This window comes from Anguilla rostrata, chromosome 19 (genome assembly GCF_018555375.3).
Source record: "Anguilla rostrata isolate EN2019 chromosome 19, ASM1855537v3, whole genome shotgun sequence".
NCBI classification, from domain to species: Eukaryota; Metazoa; Chordata; class Actinopteri; order Anguilliformes; family Anguillidae; genus Anguilla; species Anguilla rostrata.
The window spans coordinates 5,593,452-5,617,242 of NC_057951.1; the positions used below are offsets into that span (position 1 = coordinate 5,593,452).

Sequence of the window (23,791 nt, forward strand, 5' to 3'; positions counted from 1 at the left end):
CTTCTTAATTTTCCCGCTGATTACATTCTCACAGAACCACCAGTCCCCCAATTAGCAATTCTCCCTGGTGGTCTTTCTTGGCTCGATTGCCTGAGTTCTCCTATTTCAGTCAATAACAGCATCTGTTCGTTGTCGCCAATTGCAGGATGCACAGGTCAGACCTACTGTTTTGGATCTTGCTTCCAATTATCCAACAAATAATCAGTGCTGCCAATTGGGTGACAAAAGGTGTGTGTGTGTGTGTGTGTGTGTTTCAACACAGCCTCAATGTTTTGCCAATCCTGCTTGCTTGACTAGCCTCTAACAGAACACATATGAGTCCAGGAAAGACCATATGTACTCTGTAAGAGTTGATTTAACACTGAACGTGTTTTTAAGTTCACTTCCAAGTTATTTGAACAGGTGTTAAGAAACATGGGGCTGCGTTTTTGGGACAGCCGCCGACTCATCTCGTTTCTGTGAAACATGTAAATATCAGTAAGTTGGCTGGCGCACAGATTTTTAGCAAGGAGATATTTACAGATACATCCAGGGAGTATGCTTTATAAATGCAATACTTTTGTCGTTTTTTAAAGATTATTATTTGTTTTTACCCCAAACGTGTTTTTGTTGAGGCAAAACACAGAGGAGCTTCAGTGGGCAGTAACTTAACTAGACTGCGCTTTTTCAAACCAAACAGAGCGCGAGTATCATCTCGGACGTTGGCAGGCTGTCGTCTTTCATTTTTTTCAGTCACGTTTTTGACCTTTTGCAGTCGGGGAGCATTTCATGGCATTTCCCGCTGTTGTGCCGAAATTGTTTCTCTGACCCTCCGCGTCTGGAGACTGGAGCCGCTCTCGTCGTAAGACCCGTGAAGAAATAATCTTCCCCGAATTCAAAACTGATAGTTATCTTGCGTAGCGTCCGTCCCCCCTCGCGCCCGCATTGAAATGCATTGCTATCGGAGCGGGCGTCGCGCGCAGGCGACCGGGAGCGCAAACACGCGTGAATGCCAGCGTTATCATATGAAAAGGGCGCAATGGTCACCGTTTCAATTTTCTTTGTTTTGCTGGCGCACAATTGCAAAGGTGTCCGTGTGATGCGAGGCGTTTTCTTGTGTGCTATTTTAGATTTATACAGCTTCACAAATTCCATCTGCTCCAGACTTCCCTCCCAGGGATCTCGCTCTCTCTCTCTCTCTCTCTCTTCTCTCTCTCTCTCCCCCCCCCTCCCTCTCTCACCCTCTCCCTCTGATTCAATCCAGTTTTATTATTGTTGTGATTTACTTGAATGTACTGACAGAATTGATTGATCACACATTCAAAAAATCTACATGCAAGTTAAAAGCAATACAAATAAATTCACACTGCAGGGGCACTAAATTACTTTGTACACATTCATGCGGAAATATATGAATCTCTTCCTCCCTCTCTCGCTCACACACACACACACACACTTGTTTATCCCACTTGTCTTTTCTACATTCCCTCTCTCTCCATCACTGTCTCTTTCTGTTGAAGCTGCAGAAATGAAATTTAGGGGGCAGCAGGATTGTGTGGACAGAGAGAGCCGCGGGACCGCCCTAATATACAGACAAACGCGATTTCTCGAATTCCACGTAGGCATTTATTATCATTGCTTTTGTCTGGTATCATAGTTACCTGGCGAGCGACGTTACACTAAGCCGCTAAGCCGTTCACGCGCGTTCTGAGCCCGGAGGACGCGCTTCCCGCGCGCGGCGCTGGCAAAAACGCACGTGCAAAGAAATCGCAACGTAATGTAATCACCCGGATTTGAACCATTCTGCCTGACGAAGAGGCAGAACTAGACAGGGTTCCTCTATGGAGTCAGTATTGGAGAGGAGTCTTTTGCTACCCTTTCTTCTGTGAGCGTGTTACTGTCTCCGTTCTCCATTTACGCCCCTAGCTGCATTAAGCCCAGGTTATCGGGGTCAGTGAATGGGCCTGCTGGTTGTTAGTCTGCCTCAGTCTGGTCAGTAGTCTTTCTGCCTGTGGGCGTTCTCGAACTCACACCTTGTCTCTCCTTATTGGAAACATTTCCTTTGATATTACTGTGTTTATTTTATGCTAAGGGTGTGCTGAGAGGGTTTTTATGTTGCACTAGTTGCACGTACAGCTGCAAGGCCTCCCCTCAACCGCCAGTTTGCTCCTGTCTCTGAATTTAGAAACGCTTTCTAAGAACGGTCCTCCATGAGAGCACTATAACTCTCTCTTAAGCAAGACCTATAGCTCCTTCATAAGCCCTGCATAGACATTCATAAACGCTTATGTCAATAACTGCCAGTTAGTAGGCTAACTTGTTGCTTTGGATATCAAGTTAATGCCACTTCCTACACCACTGGTGACAGAACACACCATATGCCCGTTTGCCATTACCGACACACAGGCCATTTATGAATGTCAATGCAGAGCTTATTAGGGTGCCTATTAAGGTTTATGAAGGGGTTATGTCTCTACTGTCACTAGAAAGCATTGCGCCGGATCGAAATGTAACGTATCATTCGCCCTACTCTCGATATTGCCTGGCTGCGCGAGAAATCGATTATAGATGGTGTTTGTTCAAACTCATTTCGGATGTCTTCGCTGTTTACTCAACGTCGCTCCTGCGTGATGAAACTGGAGCCCTTAATCTACTTTTTTCGGCACGCGGGGGGGGGGGGAAGAAGTCCTGGCGGTGAGGGAAGCTCTTCCTCGTCCATCATCGTAACGCGGACAGGAATCGCGGTGTGATGTGATGGACGTCCCGAGCGCGTTAAGGGGGACGCGAGGGGGCGATGAAATATGAACATAATCGCCTCGCCTTAATGAAAATTAATATCCACGCGCCCGGGGGCTTCAGTCGCGTTGTTAAAATGAAAAATGGGATCTCGCTCAAACTTTTTTTGTTGCCAGGAAGAGCACTGTCCGCGGTGTGAGCAAATGGACACTGCGAGCAGGGGCAGCCTGGGCTTCCGTGCGGGGCGACATAGCTCAGGAGGTAAGACCGATTGTCTGGCAGTCGGAGGGTTGCCGGTTCAAACCCCGCCCTGGGCATGTCGAAGTGTCCTTGAGCAGGGCACCTAACCCCTAACCCCCTAACTGCTCTGGCGAATGAGAGGCATCAATTGTAAAGCGCTTTGGATAAAAGCGCTATATAAATGCAGTCCATTTACCATTTACCATGCCTGTGCGTGTGTCCGTCAGTGAGCGCTTTTCGTGCGTGAAATTTTCATTTCTGTTTTTCTGGCACAAAATGGCCTCAGCTTGTAGCTGGACGTCAGAGGACGGCACTGCGAGCGAGGCGCTGCTAGACGCGGTGAGCGACCCTTCCTGTGAACGAATGACCCTTCTTCATAATGGCTACGTGATACGTTCAAAAGCACAAGATACACATTTGTTAATGCTTACGTCAATGACGGCAAAAAAGTGTGTGTTGTGTCAACCGTGCAGGAAGTGGCATTACCACTTCCTGCCAGGTAACGCAGATGAGACCTTTAACAGAGTGCATTTGTTGTTTATTTTCCTTCCCAGTAACGGTTTGTTCTCGCACCGCTCAAATTCTGATTGGACGTGGTGCGTCGGCAACACTGCGTGTGTCCGCTGCGAGCGGTTTTGGGCCGAGCTTTGTTTATGATGTCACAGCCCCGTACTCGCCTCCCCCCCCCCCCCCCCGTCGTCTCGTGTTCTGGAACCCGAGCGAACTGGTGCAGACCGCATTCTGGCCAGCAGAAAAACAAACCGCAGTTGCTTCTCTCAATCGAGGTCATCTTGAACAACACAAGAGCCGCGGCGATGCTGTTACATGCTGGTTCGGTAAAAGCTTTCACGACCGCCAAATTAGCCGCGTTTGGAGGGAAAGTGTTCTCAGCTTCGGGGGGAAAAAAGTGAACACGATGACTGGCGGCAGCGTAGCACAGTGGGTAAGGAACTGGGCTTGTGACCGAAAGGTCAGTAGGACACTGCCGTTGTACCCTCGAGCAAGGTACTTAACCGGAATTGTTTCAGTATATATCCAGCTGTATAAATGGATACTATGTAAAATGCTATGTAAAAGTTGTGTAAGTCGCTCTGGATAAGGGCGTCTGCTAAATGCCTGTAATGTAATGTAAAATGTAACGATGAGCATGAAAACAGCCTAAATCAGTGGTAACCAACTCCTGTTCCTGGAGATATGGAGATTCCTGTAGGTTTTTATTTCGACACTAATTTGGCACTCCTAACTCTACTAATTAGCAGCTCAACAAAGAAAAGCTGTTGAATGAGATGCGCGTTGTTAGGGTTGAAGTGAAAAAACCTACAGGGCAATCTCCCGGAACAGGGTTGGTTACCCCACTGGCCTAAATACATTGTATGATTCAGAGGTTCGCGGGGTCCTGGGGCAATCATTGCACGGCTTGACCCCAGTGCATGCTGGGATTTGTTACAGCCAACCTCTTGAGAAATGAGTGCTATTAAAATGTGTGTTTAAGTTCTTCCACGGTTTTTTCCTCATTTTATTCGCAATATAGGATGGGAAGTTTTCTTTTAACATCTTTTAACTCTTCGCAAACCGCAAGTGGTTCAGTTTCAGTGACCAGCTGTCCACAGTGCCTTTAATTAGGGCCCCATTCACCTGCCAGTTTCTCATTTAATCAGTTATAAACAATGACCACTTTCTACATGGATCATTTGACCTGTAGCATATTACAATAGTGCTATGACAACCGCACTTTTCGTCCCCGGCACTGTGCGTACCAAATCTGAACACCAGGGGTCACTGTTGAGCCAAGACCCGCTCGATTGACGAAGCTCCACGGAGAGGGGAGGGAAGAAAACACTTAAGTATCTGGGTCATCCGAACAAAAAAATTTTGGCAAAGGAAATATCGATTCAGTATGGGGCGACCGAGAAGCGCGCGGTACAGCGGGAATTAGGACCGCACGCGGTCGGTGGGAACGCACTGCACCTCCCTCAACGGTCGCTTCAGGACACCAGGGTTAAATGGACAATGTCTTTTTTTTGACCCGACTGAATTGGTTGGCAAGCTGTTCAGCGATTTGCCTAAGGATTCATTGAACCACATATTCAGTAATCATCTTGTCACAAAAAATGTCCATTCGGGCCATTTTGTGAACTAGATGCTGCAGTGCATTTCAGACCGTTTGAATAGTTACTTGTTGCTTTGTGCGCACAAATATATGTTTATATGTTCATATATGTTATAATAGTGTTATTGATAATCATAATAATCATACTCTTAACTGTAATGATGATGTTATTAACATCCACATCCACAACCACAATAATAATAACATTGAATGCAAACAAAAACTAGCTTATTTATTACCTGGACATGTAACATCAGTATTATTAGAAGGCTACAAAGCAATGCCTGTCAACTCTTGACGGAGCAAACGTCGCTGTTCCTAAGTAACCGCTGCCAAAACGGCGACGTCACGTTGCCACGGCAACGCAGAGAAAGCGGTTTAACTCTCAGCCGAGGACACCGCCGTCCGAGACCGCGCTGAACGGGGGTTTAGCGTGCGCGCGCGCCGCGGACGGCGAACGCGCAAACTTCCCAGGAGCCGAAATCAAGTTCGCGGAGCGGAAAACCTCGTCCGGCGGGTTGCCGCCCTTTTTAAACGCACCGGACTGGGATTCTCTCCGGGTATTGAAATTCCCGGAGACTCGGAGAAACTTTGAGTGAGCGTTTTCGCTGTGGTCTGAGCACGTCGGGCTTTCAGAGAGGCTCAAAGTGACCCGTTGGCGTGCTCTGACGGACGTCAACTGCGCAACGGGCTCATCTGGCTCCGACGGTTTCTCGGAAGAGCGTCCTCGCAAAAGAAAACTGCGGAAAAATGAATTTCTTTCTCTTAAAACCGGACAGAGGTTACTAAAAAATAAAAGTGATCCTTTTTTTTTTCATTTTTCACGACGCTCATCACGCATGGAGTCGGGAGTGCGCTCTGAATCGCAGATGTGGACGAAAAATTATTAATCCGGCTGAGAACGTTCTGAAAGGTCTCACTACCTTGTCTCTGAAACCAGAAGGTCAGACTTTCAGAAATAAATATGGCTGACTGTCTGGGAATGAGCACTGTGATTGGCCACCCGAGGGATGTGCCAGCTTTGGCACTGGCCAGATTATCAGTTTGCGGAAACAATACACTTATTGCACAGCATGCAAAAAACCCAACTTTGTAACCTCAATTTAACTCCCTGCTTTTATAACCTCAGTATCACTGAGCATGTGCACAAACTTCCTTTGTAACCTCAGTATCACTGAGCATGTGCACAAGCTTCCTTTATAACCTCAGTATCACTGAGCATGTGCACAAGCTTCCTTTATAACCTCAGTATCACTGAGCATGTGCACAAGCTTCCTTTATAACCTCAGTATCACTGAGCATGTGCACAAGCTTCCTTTATAACCTCAGTATCACTGAGCATGTGCACAAGCTTCCTTTATAACCTCAGTATCACTGAGCATGTGCACAAGCTTCCTTTATAACCTCAGTATCACTGAGCATGTGCACAAGCTTCCTTTATAACCTCAGTATCACTGAGCATGTGCACAAGCTTCCTTTATAACCTCAGTATCACTGAGCATGTGCACAAGCTTCCTTTATAACCTCAGTATCACTGAGCATGTGCACAAGCTTCCTTTATAACCTCAGTATCACTGAGCATGTGCACAAGCTTCCTTTGTAACCTCAGTATCACTGAGCGTGTGCACAAACTTCCTTTATAACCTCAGTATCACTGAGCATGTGCACAAACCTCCGTTATAACCTCAGTATCACTGAGCATGTGCACAAGCTTCCTTTATAGCCTCAGTATCACTGAGCGTGTGCACAAACTTCCTTTATAACCTCAGTATCACTGAGCATGTGCACAAACTTCCTTTATAACCTCAGTATCACTGAGCATGTGCACAGACTTCCTTTGTAACCTCAGTATCACTGAGCATGTGCACAGCCTTCCTTTGTAACCTCAGTATCACTGAGCATGTGCACAAGCTTCCTTTGTAACCTCAGTATCACTGAGCATGTGCACAAACTTCCTTTATAACCTCAGTATCACTGAGCATGTGCACAGCCTTCCTTTGTAACCTCAGTATCACTGAGCATGTGCACAGCCTTCCTTTGTAACCTCAGTATCACTGAGCATGTGCACAAGCTTCCTTTGTAACCTCAGTATCACTGAGCATGTGCACAAGCTTCCTTTGTAACCTCAGTATCACTGAGCATGTGCACAAACCTCCTTTATAACCTCAGTATCACTGAGCGTGTGCACAAACTTCCTTTATAATGTCGATGTCACTGAGCGTGTGCACAAACGACCTCTGTAACCTCTGTCCGGTTGAGCTGTTTGTGTTTCGGGTTGACTCTAAATTAAAGTCCGCCCCAGCGAGCGCGGCGTCAGCGCATTGCACATTGTTCACTCCCGAGCGTTTTTTTTAATGACGGACGCGACTGTCCCCCCCCAGCAGCGGGACCGTCGGGGGGCGTGGAATGGGACGGAAGACCGTCCGTGGGAGTCCGGAAAAAAACCGGCTCCCCGTCCCCGCGTTCTTTTCCCACCAGTCTGCGGCCGTCCGTCGCCTCTGACTCCAAATAGCTTTTTCTTTTTTCTCTCCTTTTGTCGAAGCCCAGCCGCGCCCTCGGTTTGTGTCATCGCGACGCGCGCGCGAAACGTCGCCTCCGACTGTTCAAAAATCGCGCGTTCTCGACATTTCTTCGCCCCCTCCGCGAGCTCGTCGCGGGGAAGGAAGACGTCGCTGCATTCGGGGGGTGCAGAGCGTACTTAACACACCCTGCGTTTCCCCCTGTCCTCCGCGGCGCCGACGTGATCGGGCACCGCCGTTGCAAGATCCCAAATATGAGATTATGCCGATGTCACAATCACTTCTGGTAATCCACGGAGTTCTAGAACACTGATTTAGAATTTTGAAAAATATTTTTTTTTTTTTTAACTTTCCAAAAAAAAACTTACTCTCCAAAGAATTAATGCTGAGCTTTAAATTTTTAACTTGAGCAGCCATTTCCCGTCCCTTGTACAGTGAGACTGTGTAGACTTCACCTCTTTAAGGGTAATCACCTGGCGCATCAGTAAGTGCATAATTTAATTTCGGGGGGTTCTCAGCTGCAGCAGCCCAGGAGTGTGCGAGTTTGTATTTTGACAGTCATTTAAATTTTTTGAAGCACATCGGGCTGCTGGTTTGTTTTTAATAAGGCGCTGTTGATTCGGCTCTATTTTATTTTCACTTTGATCCGCGCAGCGCTTCTGCGTGCCCGGGTTCCCTTTGATCCCAGGTCGCCCGCCCCCCTCTCTCTCTCTCTCTCTCTCTTACGGAAGAGAGACATTTCTCCCGCCGCGCTCCCCCCCCCCGGAAATCTTGTCTTGTCTCGGGGTCGAGTCACCTCCCCCCCCCCCCGGTGTGATTAATAACACAGCTTTATTAATGTCAGCACGAACCCCGCTGTGGTGCCAGGGGGTTTGGCGGGTCCCTGTCAATCAACGCGTTTCTTAGCGCCCCTGAAGCGGTGGGTCTCGACCCCTGCGTGTGCTGGTTTTCGTTCCACCTGCATTGCCCCACCCCCCAGAATTGTAACAGGCGGTTTTATAAATTGTTCTTAATGACGAACTTGTCATGCCTACGAGAGGATGGTTCACCCTCATAAGGGCACACTGTATCTGAAATGGTTCTGATTGCTGCAGCGTGACTACACCACCAGGGGGCGTTTTGCTGGTGTGCGGGCATCCGTCCTGCTCTCGTTCTTTCGCCCCGCGCCTGGCCGTGCCGGTTGGACGCAGAAACCCTGTGAGCGAGATGAGGACGGGTCAGCTCCGGAACTCCGCCAGGCCAGCACAGGCGGCAATCGCCGGAAAGACCCCCCCCCCGCCACCTGTTTCCCTGGCGATACACATCTACCCCCCCCCCCACCCCCCCGGTGATCTGGGGACTCACGCTGCGTTAACGCGCGCACACTCAGAAATGAAAGGTACAGTTGGAGGTACACTTTTGTTCTCCAGGGAACACATTTTGCCAAATGTACCCTGAAAGTACAATAATGTTCTATTTTGGTGCTAATAAGTGCCTATTACAAACACAAAAAAAGGTACAAGTTAATTATGTATCGCTAGCTTGGAGGTCCAATTTTATGCACTAATAGGGTTCCACCCCAGTGACGAGCATCTGTGCGTATTTTGTAGGCACTTTTTTATTATACCTTTTTTTCTGAGAAACGTGGAAAACACACTCTCGGAAGTAAAGGTTTCAAAAGGGTCCTCTGCGTCTCCATAGAGAAACCCTATCGAGTTTCAGCATTCTTTGCCTGGCAAAATGGTTCGGTTAAGGAAGCTTTCACGCTTTTCGCACACCTACCATAGAGGGTTCCGTAAAGAACCAAAGAGGTTTCCCCTATGAAGGCGAGCCAGTGAACCCTTATTTTCCTGCGAGCGTGTGCAAGTTTGTGTTTTAAAAGTCCCTCGGTCACGCTGACTTCGCTTGAAGCGCTTCCAGTCCTGCTCCCCATGTGACCTGAGCCCCCTGTGAGTGCCCAATCAGCACCGCCCCCCCCCCCCCGTGAAATCCTCCCCCGATCCAAAAACACTTCTCTCAGGGAATTCTTCTCCTAGTTAAAACACTTGACTCAGGGAGTTCTTTCCCCTAGCCAAAACAGTCCTCTTAAACGAATTCCTGCCTTTGTTGCAACACTCCCCTCTGTGATGTCATCGGGGTTCCTCCCACGTACTCCGGAACACGGAGCTCCCCCGCGGGCTTCGTGGGTGCGAGGACCCAGTTCTGCGGACAGCGCGTTTCCGATTTAGCGTTAGCCTCCGTTCCCTCCTGGAGCACTGGCCCGGCAAACGGCGCAATCCCATAATCCCCCTCCTCCCCCCTCGCTCCACCCTGGATTATCCTTCCCTGGATTAAACACAATCCAATTCCCTGTGCTATCTGCTTTCAGGTTCGCGCGGGGGGGGGGATATCCGGCCGTAATCTCAATTATTTCATTAGAGTTAATCCAGGCGTCGTTTTATTCGACGCCAGGCTCGCCGCGTCGAAGCCAGCACAGCTCGCAGCAAATCAGAGGGGAGCCAGTCGTCTCAATCTCAAATCTCCTGTCAGTTGCTCTCTGGGCATGATATGCAGTGCACACAACCGTGCGCTTGTGTTTCCTTCCACCTTGTTGCTGCTGATGGGAGTGTCTTCACCTGCAAGAAAGTGGAGCGCTATCAAATGTTTTATTTATTCATTCGCTCTTATGCAGCCACTCTCGCTGGTTACCTCCGTGATGTCAGTGCGAGGTAGCAAGCTGTTTGGCATAGCCTGTCTGAGGCTTAAGCCCCTGCAACCCATGTCATTAGGACAGGAACTATAACGGATGTTAGTGGGGGTGGTCTCTATCAGTGTGTCTTGGAACATAAATGTGTAGGTGTGTTAAATCTGCGTTGTGGATTCAAAGTTATGTATCTGCTTCCATTTTGAGTTGGTGCACAATTTCAGAAAGAGATGGCTGTTTAAAAAAAAAATTAAAAAAAAATTAATAAACCCAAAGTGCTTTGAATGAGTCGATCAAAGACCGTACACCAGTCAAACTAAGGGCTGGGACCGGGCTGGAACCCGGCCCCCACCAACAGCAAAACGGCATTTACAATGCGGGGGAAACAAAAACGGCCTAAATTATGCATGCATCGATTTCCTCGTGCCCTGACAATGGGACCGTGGGAAACATTAATGAGTGTCTCATTCCCTGTGTGTGTGTGTGTGTGTGTATGCGAGAGAGAAAGGCTATAATGCGCTTGTAGTCTCCTACGCGAGGGTAGCTGCTTTAATGCTGTCATTCTCGAGATATATCTTTTTTACGTCTAATTTCTGACTCGTTTAATAATGAACGACCGGTCGCCGCTGGGCGTAACCGCGTTTCCATTAATAAGTAATAACAACAAAAAGGCTCTCCTAGAGCTCCCGTCAGTGTGTGTTGCGAGAATCGCGTTTATTGCCTGCTTATATATTTTAATTGCCCATTAATTCCACAGACAAATTATACATAATAAAAAACGGAGGTTGTGTAGGCTTTAGACCCGGAGTAGCCTAATTAAATTTCACCTTGCAATTCGCACATTCGTCGCAGACTTGACAGCACAGTAATCTTTCGCCACTATTCTTGCACATTCAATTTCCTTCGTTTTCCGTATGTTCCGTAGTATTGACATTATTTTACGTGCGCCGTGGAAGTCACGTGCACGGATTCACTCCGGAGTCCTCGCTTTGCTCGTTTGACAAGCCACGGTTGAAATACTCCCACCTCGTCTTTCCTCCGTTTTCGCCACTTCGGCGGTGGGATTCTAAAAGCCCTTCTGCCTTTTCTCTCCTCCTCCAGACATCACATCCGGGTCACTTTCCTGCAACTGCGAGTAAAAGCAGCTCCTCCACAGTGAAACGCCAGCGCCAGGCAGCTGTGGAAGAGAGCCGATATGGATACCGCTGACGTTCACCGTGATTGAAAATCCCAAGCGTCTCCTGTTGGCCGAGACCAGCAGCGCGCGACACCTGAGAACTTGACGCGCGGCGCCTCCTCATGTAACGCTCGTCATATTTTGCGATGTCCAAGACTCTGAAAAAGAAAAACCACTGGACCAACAAAGTCCACGAGACTGTCCTCAGCAAGAACGCAGAATGCGAGTTGGGGTTCGAGCTGAAAGGGGGCGCCGAACACGGGCAGTTCCCGCACCTCGGGGAGGTGAAGCAGGGCAAGGTGGCCTTCCAGAGCGGCAAGCTGTTACAAGACGAGCTCCTGCTGGAGGTTAATGACACGCCGGTGGCCGGACTTACCATTAGGGACGTGTTGGCTGTCATCAAGCACAGCAAGGACCCCGTCCGACTTAAGTGTGTCAAACAAGGTGAGATACTCTGACAACTCAAAATGCTGGTTTGCTTATCTGTTAATTAATGTGCGCGTGACCTCGCCTTACACCCGTGTGGTCCGGTGCTGTCGATTGTCACTATAATGACACTTCCAGTCTTTACAGCCATTGTTTAATGGGGAAAGGTGTCCTAAGTTGACAGTGCGTATAAATCATACAGCCCATACAGGTTAGCATAAACTTTGCCTGCTTTGTCTTTTCCTTGATATTTTACTTCATGAGAAGGGCAACAAACTTGATTTCGTTGTTAAAACCTCGAAGTTGTTAGCGGATTGTTGCCAAGTAGCGGAATCCATGCAACCACTAAAGTGGGTGTGTTCCCTAAGATAGTGCCAAGATAGCGTGCAGTCGGCTGCTTTTTGAGTTTTTAAGCGTTTCAGGTTTCTTATCATTTTCGCAAATCATGCTCGCAACACAAGTTTTGTTTTCCCTATTTTGGAATGTAGGATATGGGATTCATGCCCTTGGCTTTTATGAAAAAGAGTGGTAACCTGCTACTGTTACCTCGCAAGCGAGCGAGTTTCAACAGGGCTGCACGTGTGGGTTTGGCATTTATCTTCACTTGTTTATTTGTTTTCCTGCGTATTTTACACATACGCATACAAAGTAACGCATGTGTATTGTCCGTTTGCTAAATAAACGCCTAAAACCTGGAACATATTTACAAAAACCACGTTAATATCCAAATAACTTCCAATTTCTCCTGATGCTAGAATGTTACACCGTACCTTCGATTCGTCCTATTATTCCATTTATATCAGTATAAGCTAAACGAAACAATTCAGGCACATTCGATGTGGATTAATGTCATTTTCAGAGTGTACTTATTGCACAGAAGCGAAGGTTATACATGAAACAAGTACCTATGCGCCTTTGTCAAGATGCACAGTTGGTGATGCTGAATACCCTCGTTAGTTTTTACAGATTGGCATGAAGCTTTCTGCTCAGCTTGCATGCAACAGTCGATTTCTGAAGAGAGACCATTTCTGCATCTTAACATTAGAAATTGGTTGCAAGGTAAATGAGTCACCAGACTGCGTATGGCTGAATGTAAAAGATTTTGGTCTGCGGGAAAATCTGACATGACTCTCAAATGAATATTTAAAAAATGGAATTCTTGAAAGCCTTTGTGGCTTGATAGTTTTGCAGGTAGATGGCAGAGTTATTGGTCAGTTATTGGCCTTGCATTGACGGTGTTCTTTAACAGTGTTAACAGTTAGGCTATCAGCTAGAGGCAGGTGGGCCTAAGCAAATAAATCCCCAGGAGGGGTTATGGGCAGGCGCCCACAATGACGCCTACTGTCGCGTGGCCTACCTGAAATTTTGCATTGGAAAGGAGCTCCCTCCCGTGTCTCTGCATTTTTTTCCCCACAAATAAAGTTTCCTGAGGGTTGTGTAGAAGCAAACAATTTCTTACTTCACACCTGGTTTCTGAAATTACCACATCTTCCTGTGACCCGGCAGAAAAAAAGTTTAATTATTTTATTTATTTATTTATTTATTTATTTTGCAGTAGTGTCCTCTATATACACGTGCCAGTGAACATATTTTCAATTTTTTTTTATTGCAAGCCCTTTGTCATGCTGGTGGTTTCAGCTTAGTTGAATATTATGGTTCTTGAGATTAACAGGCTCATGTCCCCTACAGGGGACAAAACTGAGGGAGATACGTTGCACCCCATAGGTGGTCGATGAGCTTCCTTGGAAACCACACGCACCGAGCGTACTGTCGTAAAGGCTCGCTGTGCGCTGGGGAAACCTGTGAGTTACTGTGTGCTGGTCAGAAATATTATCGCCACAGATCATTTTCAGGAATTTGCATATCATGATTGCTTTCTGAGAGCGCAAAGTGTAAATCTAGGGTTTGTAAAAATGAGCTGTATGGATTCCGTAAGGATCATATTTTGCATTCTCTGTCAAAAAAAAAAAAGAGGAAACAAGTTGGATCTTCACATGCAGAATTACAGGCCTCTCGCTCTCCGTCTCTGTTTCTCTCTTTTTCTCTTTCCTTCTCTCTCTCTCTCGCTGCTGAAAATAGTCAGATGCTATCAGTACAATACAGTACAATGCAGAGGACTTGGATCAGGTAGTCGGTGTGTTGCCTATGACTTTGAAGAATATTTGGCGTGCCTTCTTGTGTGAAATAAATAAGCATCTTATTGAAACGGCAACAATCCTCAGCAGTGACCTCACATCTTTAACCACAAGGCCCGAGAACCAGCGCTTACTCAGCAGGTGGACTTGCAGCCTGAGGTCGCTCGATTTGACCAGCAGGGGTCGCTGCCGCGCGACGCACGTCCTCAAAGTTAGTTGGGTCCTACCGTACCGAGTAGAGGAGTTAGGCTCATAATTGAGAGCTTGACAGGTGAGTCTCCTGTGAACATAGTGGTTGTGGGGCACATACATAAATGTGTTAGAGCTATGATTTCCCCCCCCCGCTCCCAAAGCGCAGCTTTCCAGCTACGTTGCAATCAGAACCAGATGATGCATTTTCCCCGCTGGAAAAGTTAACTCACTTTTAAAAAATCCTTTTTTTAGGTTGCAGCGAGTTGAGAAAAACGCTGCGGACGCGTCTTTGAAACGTTTTCCGGCGGTTCCCCCCTGTTGCTGATGCAAGCTGGTCACCTGCCGCTGAAGCCCGATTAGCCCGCTAGCACGTCGCTCCTGAAGCCCGATTAGCCCGCTAGCAGGTCGCTCCTGAAGCCCGATTAGCCCGCTAGCACGTCGCTCCTGAAGCCCGATTAGCCCGCTAGCACGTCGCTCCTGAAGCCCGATTAGCCTGCTAGCAGGTCGCTCCTGAAGCCCGATTAGCTCGCTAGCACGTCGCCATATAAATGCATTCGTGTGGCGCTAGCGGCATTAGCATTACATCCGCAGCGCGCTCCAGTCCGCTGTGGTAAAACACTCTGCTGGTCTGTGCGGTTCCCTTGCCTTTTCCCTCTGAGCCGTTCTTATAAGTTTCTGCTGGAAACGTGCAGCAACAGAATGGCTGAAAATTCAGCGTAGGCCCTGTGCTCTTTTTCTCCTCTAACGCGTAATGCGGGGAATAAACTAAAACTCTCCTGGGCCACCCAGTAAGTATTCTGTTCTTTTGTTTCGTTTGTTTTTTTGTTTTCCAGCCCTGTGTCTTTTGTCAATTAAGGGTTTTGAGAACTTGTTCAAGTTATTCCGTAGTTTATTTCCCCCTCTCTGTTAAAAGTAATTGGGCTCGGTTCAGGTCGTGGCGATTTGCCGTGCATTTCTGTTGCCTGCGTGCGCTCTATTACCCACAGAGAGCTCGGTGTCAGCGAACCACACTCTGAGCGGTTCGGACCTCAGCGATTTTGCCCGTCAGTCGTTCGTTTAAACCAATTAAAAATGTGACCTCCTGTAAAGGAATCGTTTCCGCGGGAAGCGTGAGTCTCCGCGCTCCCCGCGGTGCATGATGGACTGCCGGAGGACCTCCGAGCTTCGGAGGCCCTTGGCGGCGGAGGCGACGGCTGTTTCCTGCGTCGGCCTCTTTCTACTTCCCTTTGCGCCAGATGCCGCCGTCCGGAGAGACCGGGCAAGGTGCGAGGGTGAAATGCAGGTCATCTGGCACTCGCCCGCCCCCCCCCAAATCGTTAATTTATCCCGAGGTGCTAAATCCCTCGGGCGAAGGCCGCCGTTGCTTGCGGCTTGACGGCTCGAATTTGTAGCGGCTGCGCCGGTGAGAATCCCGCTGCTTCTATTGATTGTGTTGGTCTGCCTCTCCCCCCCCCCCCCAAAACCCCCAACCCCCCCTTTCTCCCTCTCTCCCTTTATCTCTCTTCCAGCCCCTCTTCTCTGTTTCTCTCTCTCTCTCTTCCCTAATGTATGCTCTTCCTCTCTTTCTCACTTGCCCACCTCCCCCCCCCAGTCTCCCTCTCTTTCTCTCCTCTCTCCTCCCGTCCCACACGTGCGGTAGAGTGTTCAGGGTTTGTTTCTCCTCTCTTGGCGGAGTGCGCGTGTGTCCGAGAGGGATGGAGTAAGCTCTCGGGCTGCCGTCTCTGGGGCGTTTGAGTCCACGCGTTTACTGTTTGTTCCCTCTCTCTCTCTCTCTCTCTCTCTCAGCCCGATTTTAGTTCAGTTTCTTCTACATGTCTTCCTTCTTCTTTGGTTTCCTTTTTCTCTCTCTATCCCTCCGTCTCTCTCTCTATCTCTGTCTGTCGCTCTCCCTCTCTGTCTCTGTATCCCTCTGTCTTTGTGTCTCTCTCTCCATCCCTCTGTCTCTCTCTCTCTCTCTCAGCCCGATTTTAGTTCAGTTTCTTTAACGTCTTTCTTTGTCTCTTCTTCTTTGGTTTACTTTTTCTGTCCGTCTTTCTCTCTCTATCCCTCTGTCTCTCTCTCTCGATCTCTCTCTCTCTGTATATGTTGCTGACTGGTTGCCCCTGCTCTCTCGCTGGTAAATACTGAAGCAGTCAGTCTGTAGTCAGTAGTCAGTTGCTCGTGTCACCAGCCTTCCTGCCATTGGGGGGTGGGAGTCTGTCCGCAAGCCAGCCCCCCCCCCCCCACCTCCATTCTGCTTCTGACGTATTCAGGGGACCCCTTCCGTGACCTCGGGGGTGGGGGTGGGGGTGGGCGGGCTGTGGGGGGGGGGGGGAACGAAGTGCCCTCACTTGATGGCTCGGGTTCAAGGCCGAGTCAGAGGACCAGACCCTGAGAAAATGCATCTACTTCACCTCTGAAGGAAAAATTCGCCCCAAAGTCATCAAGCGTGTATTTTCGCTTGGTGCTGAAGAGCAATGCGGAGCTGTGACATCAGTTTCCCCCGCTCGACTTGCGAACGCTCTTGTGCTTGGACAAATTGCGTCTGATGATGTAGACGAGAGGAACCCCCGCTTCCCTTATACGAAGTGCGCGCACATCGGTGTTAACGCTGTCTTTATGTCATTACGTTCACTATCACAGCATTGCTCTCAATAGAGCCGTCTGCATGTTTAAGATTGATGGAAGAGTGGTGTGTGTGTGTGCGTGTGTGTGTGAGAGAGAGAGAGAGACACTTGAGTGGCAGTCTTACCCCTCTACTCTTCAGCTGGCTGGCATTGAGCTGCAGTGGGCGTGTCTTATGGTTTGCTCGTGCAGTAAATTGCCTCACCCTCTCAGGTCATGTCCTTCATCCTCCTCCTCCTCCCCCCTCCCCCCCCCCCCCGACCTCCTCCCACGGTTCCTGGCGACCCAGGGACTGTTTGTCAATGTCTGTCATTTTCAGACCTGGTCATGACTGTTATGGTTTCCTGTCACACACACACACACACACACACACATACACACTGATACTACGGCTCAGCCTTTGTCCCCCCTCAGCCTAGGCTCTCTCGCTGAAAGCCGGGCGCTGCCAGCAGACGGATCCTCAGTCAGAAAGCCTATATTTTAACAGTGCCATTACGACTTTCAACAAACTCATCAAAGACTCGAGGCCTGAGCCAACTAGCAAGTTTATTATTTATTTTCGCGGTGTCCCTATCTCACCTCCGCTGAAGAGTCCACCCCCCCCCCCCCCCCACTGGCTCCTGCTTAGGGCTCGTCCACCCGATGGAATCTGGACGTATTCGGAAATTCGTCTTTGTTGAGCATCTTTTTTTTTTTAGATCGCCATCTTTGCTCGTCGCTCTGGGACTGTTGTTACACACAAAGTCTGGCGCTACCGGTTGTTTTAATCAGAGGGGGAATGCGCTCGCGTTTCTCGCTATAGTGTAAGCCGCTGCGGATAGGAGCGTCGGCTAAATTAGCGCAATAAGGGACGTGCGCTAAATGCCTGAGTGTGAAACCGAGGCAGGTAGAGGGGAACTTATTTGAATGGAAATGAGCCTGCGCTCGACTTCGTGCAGGCGGGTTAGACGGCTGTTATCAAGCTTCGGCTGACCCAACTCCAACGAGCCCCTTGGGAGCAGAACGGCATGTACGAAAATGTCAAAATGTGTCGCGTGCAAATGGGACAGTGAGGGGGTGGGGCTGGGGCTGGGGCTGGGGGGGGGGAGGGGGGCATGGCTCTGGATTATATTTGCACGTGACTGTGATGTCTTGGTTTCTTTAGTCGCGTCAGGCATGCGATGTCACCGGCCTCTCTCTCTTCTCGTGTTCCGCGATGCCAAAGATGGTGGACGAAACCGACAAGATGCACGTTTTGATGGGAGTTAACGGAGACCGGCGAGCTGCGGTTCGGGTCGCCGCCTGTCCGGGAACTTGACGGACGCGCGGCGAGGCCAAACGACCTCAACGTACGAATATTTAAATGAACGTGCAAGCGCAACGAGAGAGGGCCAGCTCAGAGGCGTGCTCGCTACCCAACTGCCCCTATCCGCTCGTCGGTAGTGTAAGTAAATGTGACAGCGCAAACAAATTCATTAAGTTATTCAATCTGGCTTCCAAAACAAATGTCAAATGAATTAAAAAGTAAAGCACCGTGTAGACCGGAGGTTGTGTCACACACAATTATTTTTCGCCAAATCGATTACGGTGCGCATTTTACATTAGACTATTTTCTTGACCACCAAGGCATTGCTAATCTATTGTACAAAAAAAGACACCTTACATTAGCTCATTTGGTTTCTTGGTTAAATCGCTCGTTTGTTGGATAAGATCGTACCGATTCCCAATCCGAACCGCGAAGCTGCTTCCTCTTCGTGACGTCCCGCGGATGGGAAAAATCCAGCCGCTCGCCTCCTCCTCCCTCTGTAGCCTCCTCCTCCTCCTCCTCTGATGTGCCCTCTTATCTTTTCCTGTGACATCAGCACATTCTTCAGATGAAAAGCAAAACAAAAGTGTGATTGCTCACTAAGAATTCTTCCTGTGTACTTCACTTGACCTTTGATTGCGTGCGTGCTTGCTTGCTCAGTGCTGTGACTTAATTACATTAGGCATTTGCAGACCCTATCAGGCGCGACAACAAGTGTTACAAACCGGAACAGTATGATGAAACCTAGAGAATCGGTCCAGTACAGAACACGTGTTCAACTTGGACTGAGGGTTAACTATGTTTAACCTGGGGTCGTGTATATGTGCGTATATATATATATGTACATATATTCAAATATAGTTTCTTCAGAGCAGAATTGGAACACAGCCAACCCCTGGGACTGAGCATAGGAGTTTGAATAGCCCTGTCACAACATATTTAGATTGGGTAGGGAGAGTAAGCGGATCATTACAAGCGCCTGGGGCCGTATCTCAGGTAGAATGCCTCTGAACGAACAGATCGCGCTTTTAAAGTTTTTAATTTGTCGAGGAAACGTCCAATTCTCGGCTTGAGAGACGTCAAGGCAGCGGCCTCCCCTGCTTCCCCAATATGGCCGTCACCGAAGGCGGCGGTCAAAATCGGCCCCCCCGAAGGCGGCGCTCTGTTCCAACGCCGCCGCTTTCGGTGAGCGGTAACGGATGCTACGGTACGTGTCACTATGAGATGAGCCACACAACGGGGTCGTGCGGGGTGGGGCGGGGTGGGGGAGGAGCTGGCCCCTTCAGCTTTGATAACCAAAATCATCTGTTCCAACAAGTGCCCTTCATGCGTATTCTCTCGCACATTCCTGTGCCGTTATTTGCAATGGAAAGATCCCTTACCTTGACACGAACAATCTCCTACAAGAAATGGATGTACCTCCGCAAAATCGTTCTTTCTTTCTTTAAAAAAAATAATTGAAATATCTTTCGGTGCGGATGGCTTGGCTTTTCTAACTTTTGGGGAAAGAACTTTATTCACCGTGTCCTCGGGAACCTTGAAAGGCACATAATAAACGAAATATTTTGAGGTCCAGGCACGAAGTGCTGGAACACCCTACTGGTTTTGTTCAGGATATTTTTCCACGCTAAAATGATCTGGATCTCAAAAACAGCTAGGCTTTGAGCTACTGAATTTCATAGATAGGTTGTTAACATCCCCCGCTACTCAGGCAATAAAAATGATACAGATTGGCCAGGTGGTGGCGCTATAACAGCCGCTTTTATGTTTTGGTCTATAACTTGAACCTTATGGTCTAGAAAAATAATTATTTAATAGTTCCTTCGGTCAAGCCAAATCAGTCCATATACGCCACATCTATTTGCGCCCGACTAGATTTTCAACTATTTTGAATTTTCTAAAAAAAAAAAAAAGAAGAAAAGAAACAGTTTTGTAAACTTTGACCCTGTAATGGCTAGAGTTGGTAAAGAATTGCACTACTCCAAAGAAGTTTGACATACCGCTCTCACAAAGTTCTTGGCGAATGCTAGTTAACAGGAAGTAAGGCCTGACTCTTGAATGGATTGAAACTTTCACAGATGTTTTCTTGTATGGTTCACAAAGGATTTCGGTTGTACTGAAATCCCTGTCGGAGTGACCAGGAATTGTCCACCAATCACTGTCGACATTGTTGCTTTGGATGTTACCAGCGCACACTGCGATTGGTGGACCCATTTTTATTTTATTTTACCACGATGCCTGTTTTATTGTACTTTATACAGTACCTGTACTTATTTAAGCATTTTATACTTTGTAACAAGATCCGCTTTAGTGTTTCTCGGTTCCCTGCTGAAAGATCACCATCATGCCCTTTCTCCATCTCCTCCTTGCCATGTACCACAACCTCCCTTTCCTCATCTTCCCTTCTTATTACCGTTTTCTTGCCATCTCTCTCTCAGATTAAAAACCCACTGTCCCATCCTCCCTCTAACTCTCTCACCCCCTTTTTCAGTCTTTCTCTCCTTCTTTCCCTCTTTCTGTGTCTCTCTCCTTTTCCTCTTTCTCCCGCTGTCTCTCTCTTTTGCTCTCTCTCCCTCCCTCCCCCTTTCCCATCCGCCCCCCCCCCCCCCCCTCTCTGATGCAGCCTGCTGTGTCCTGATAACTCACCAGAGCTAACCCCTTTTCTGTCTCGTCTGTATTGGAAAGCTTTCAGCGCTAATAATTAGCGGTATCTTTCATTTCACAGAAAACATTTCACGCGCAGCTTTTTTTGAAGTGTTGCTTATCGCGTCTACTGAGCATGCTCTTACCCAGATTGACAAAACCACCCCCGCCCCCCCCCCCCCCAACCACCCCTCATAATTTTGAAATACGTTTAAACGAGCGAACCCGCGTTTGTTTTCACCCCCGTCTGGTTTCACGACCGCCCTTCTCCTTTTCCCGCCTTGCCGGCCGTCCGTCTCTCAGTCCGCCGGCGATGCCCCCCCTCCCCAACCCCCCTGCCCCAGCCGGTATTCCCGGTGTGAGCCGGTCGCGTGCTTCCCGCTGCGTTTACCCGAGGAATCGCGAGGCTCCCAGAACCGAAGCCGGCCTGGGGAAGCGTAGCGGTCCGTCTGCCTCCCCGGCGTTGGCCTGGGGCCCAACCGGGTCCACCAAGGCCCTGGCTTTGGCCCGGGGCCCAACCGGGTCCACCAAGGCCCTGGCTTTGGCCCGGGGCCCAACCGGGTCCACCAAGGCCCTGGCTTTGGCCCGGCCCAACCGGTCCACCAAGGCCCTGGCTTTGGCCGGGCCAACGGTCCACCAAGGCCTGGCTTTGGCCGGGCCAACCGGTCACCAGGCCCTGGCTTGGCCCGGGCCCAAGCGGTCCACCAGGCCTGGCTTTGGCCCGGGCCCAAGCGTCCACAAGGCCCTGGCTTGGCCGGGCCCAGCGGGTCCACAAGGCCTGGCTTTGGCCCGGGGCCCAAGCGGTCCACCAAGGCCCTGGCTTTGGCCGGGCCCAAGCGGTCCACCAAGGCCCTGGCTTTGGGCCGGGGCCCAACCGGGTCCACCAAGGCCCTGGCTTTGGCCCGGGCCCAAGCGGGTCCACAAGGCCCTGGCTTTGGCCCGGGGCCCAACCGGGTCCACCAAGGCCCTGGCTTTGGCCCGGGGCCCAACCGGGTCCACCAAGGCCCTGGCTTTGGCCCGGGGCCCAACCGGGTCCACCAAGGCCCTGGCTTTGGCCCGGGGCCCAACCGGGTCCACCAAGGCCCTGGCTTCGGCCCGTAAAAAGTTATGCCAATGCGGAGCAAATCGCTAATGCTAATGCCCCATTACGCTGATGCAAAATATATATTTTATGTACGGGTTTCTCGCTTCCTTTTTTCTTTTTCTTTTTGTATAAGCGATAGTCAGTTGATGTTCCAACTCGATGACATCATAACGGGACCGGTAATAGCCTGCAGTATTGTCGGAAGCCTCGTTCACAGAAACACAGATTGGCTGGCCCACGCAAAGGCTGTGCTGTGACGGTTAGGTGTGATATAAGCATTGAAAAATGGCTAAATGGTGCCCTTGCCTTTTCAGCTGCTAATCTGGCTGTTTTTGGCCCAACGGGTTGTTGCCGAGACTTTAAATGGGTCCCTTAAGGTCAAAGCTTTGGACATATGTCTGGTTTGACAAATGAATCAGCAAGTGCCTTGAATGTGTTTTTTTTTTTTTTTTTTTTCCAGGAAGTGGAGCTACCTTGTTTGTTATTGCAAAACCCAAAGTTCACTGCCCCCCCTAATCCCAGAGTGCTTTGCTTCTTTGAGAGAACATACATTACTGCATGTGTCTCTATGGGTGACGTGCTGTAGGACTCGTAGTTACTCTAACGAGGCCAGGAAACCTCCAGCTCCCTACGGACCGCATTCACAGAAGACGTCTGTGGTGCTTCAGATACAATGAACCACTGCAGCCAGACAGGGGCTGGAGGACTCCTTTATCCCAGAGTGCCTTGTATGCCTTACCAAAATCCACGAAGGTCCAAAACCTCCTAGGTAAATATTGTCTGAGAGATTTAACTTTCTCTTGATACACAGTGCACACAGTCTTTTCCATGTTTCCCTTGCCTCGAGCTCCCTCAGTTCACAGCGACGGCTCTTTCTCTGTGACGTCTATGGTGGTGTTGGTGAAATGCTTGATGGGAATGTATCCAGGTGCCAAGTTGGAAGAACGCTGCCCGTGGAAAACGACGGAAGATTTCACACATCAATTTAAAATAATTTACAACCTGCGAATCAAATCGAGCGTCATTTATAAAATGTTAACGACACGAAACCAGAAATTATTAACACTCAGGTTTGAATAAATGCGCTGTCTTTTCCCTTTAACTGCCACCGGGGGCGCATGAAGCTTGTTAAATACCCAGTTAAGGATTCACTGAAAATTCACTCGGTGGAACATCTTTATAAAATACAGCGTGCTTGGGAATGGGCTCAGGTTCTGGGGGCAGCAAGTTTTAAGGAGAGGTCGCCCTGACTGTGTCCAGGTAGGTGTGGAGCCATTCCGGTTAGTCCGTTCAAGTTCGATTTCAAATATTTTGGGCGCTGTTTTGACCTGACGAATGTTACAATGTGGTCAAGTGAGTCGTCCTTCTCATCAGACATTTGAACTTCAGCTGTAAATTTCTTGCCTGACCCCCTTATTTATTAATGGCAACTGATCGTTCTTACTGTACCAGCCAAATTCACAGAGTACTCAGTAGCTCTCTAGACTCTGAGCTCTAGACGCTCTCCTTAATAATAACGCTTGCGAGTTGAAATATTTTGTTATACAAACAAAATTTTTTACGTTTGAATATTTTGCCGAAGTTGGCCATGTTGCTCGTCCACTTCCGCGAATTTTGGGACTCGGTTGCGGTTTGCTTCCGCGCTGTAACGCAGAGCAGGGAGGCGGTGGAGGCATCGCCGTCAGCGAGTCTGGCCTTGCGAATATCAGCTATTACCGGAGCCGCAGAATTCCCCCGTCGCACGTCCATAATAATAACCGCACGAAGGACGACGATGAAGATGAAGATGATGAGCGACTCAGGAGATGACAGATGTGCGCCGTTACGGCATTTCTTCTCTTTTTAAAAAATTTTTTTTTACTCGCGTCATTGGCTGTCCCTCAGGGCGTGGCGGGAAGACGCGTCCGTTTCGTCCAATGGCGCTCCTTCCCGCTCTTCTCTCCGGGCTTTAACGGCTTCTCTCTTTTGTCTTGTGGGTCGGACCCCCCTGTCATTTTCA

The 23,791-nt window shown here is 49.0% G+C and overlaps 1 protein-coding gene and 1 long non-coding RNA gene across 14 annotated transcripts in view; one reads left to right on the plus strand and one right to left on the minus strand.

The window, feature by feature from the left end:
* LOC135245461 (uncharacterized) overlaps positions 1-23,791 on the minus strand; it is a 277,471-nt gene that overhangs the window by 44,046 nt on the left and 209,634 nt on the right. The gene's annotated exons all lie outside the window — the stretch shown is intronic.
* The window catches only part of magi2a (membrane associated guanylate kinase, WW and PDZ domain containing 2a), a 156,796-nt gene that overhangs the window by 7,263 nt on the left and 125,742 nt on the right, over positions 1-23,791 (plus strand). For 3 of the 12 annotated variants that reach the window (XM_064319159.1, XM_064319163.1, XM_064319171.1), the window contains one exon: positions 11,348-11,867. In XM_064319159.1, coding sequence (XP_064175229.1) covers positions 11,570-11,867 — 298 coding nt within the window. In that variant the 5' untranslated portion in view covers positions 11,348-11,569. Of the gene's footprint in view, positions 1-11,343; positions 11,868-23,791 lie in introns of those variants that run through there. The other 9 variants (XM_064319167.1, XM_064319172.1, XM_064319170.1 and 6 more) reach the window with 5 other exon arrangements.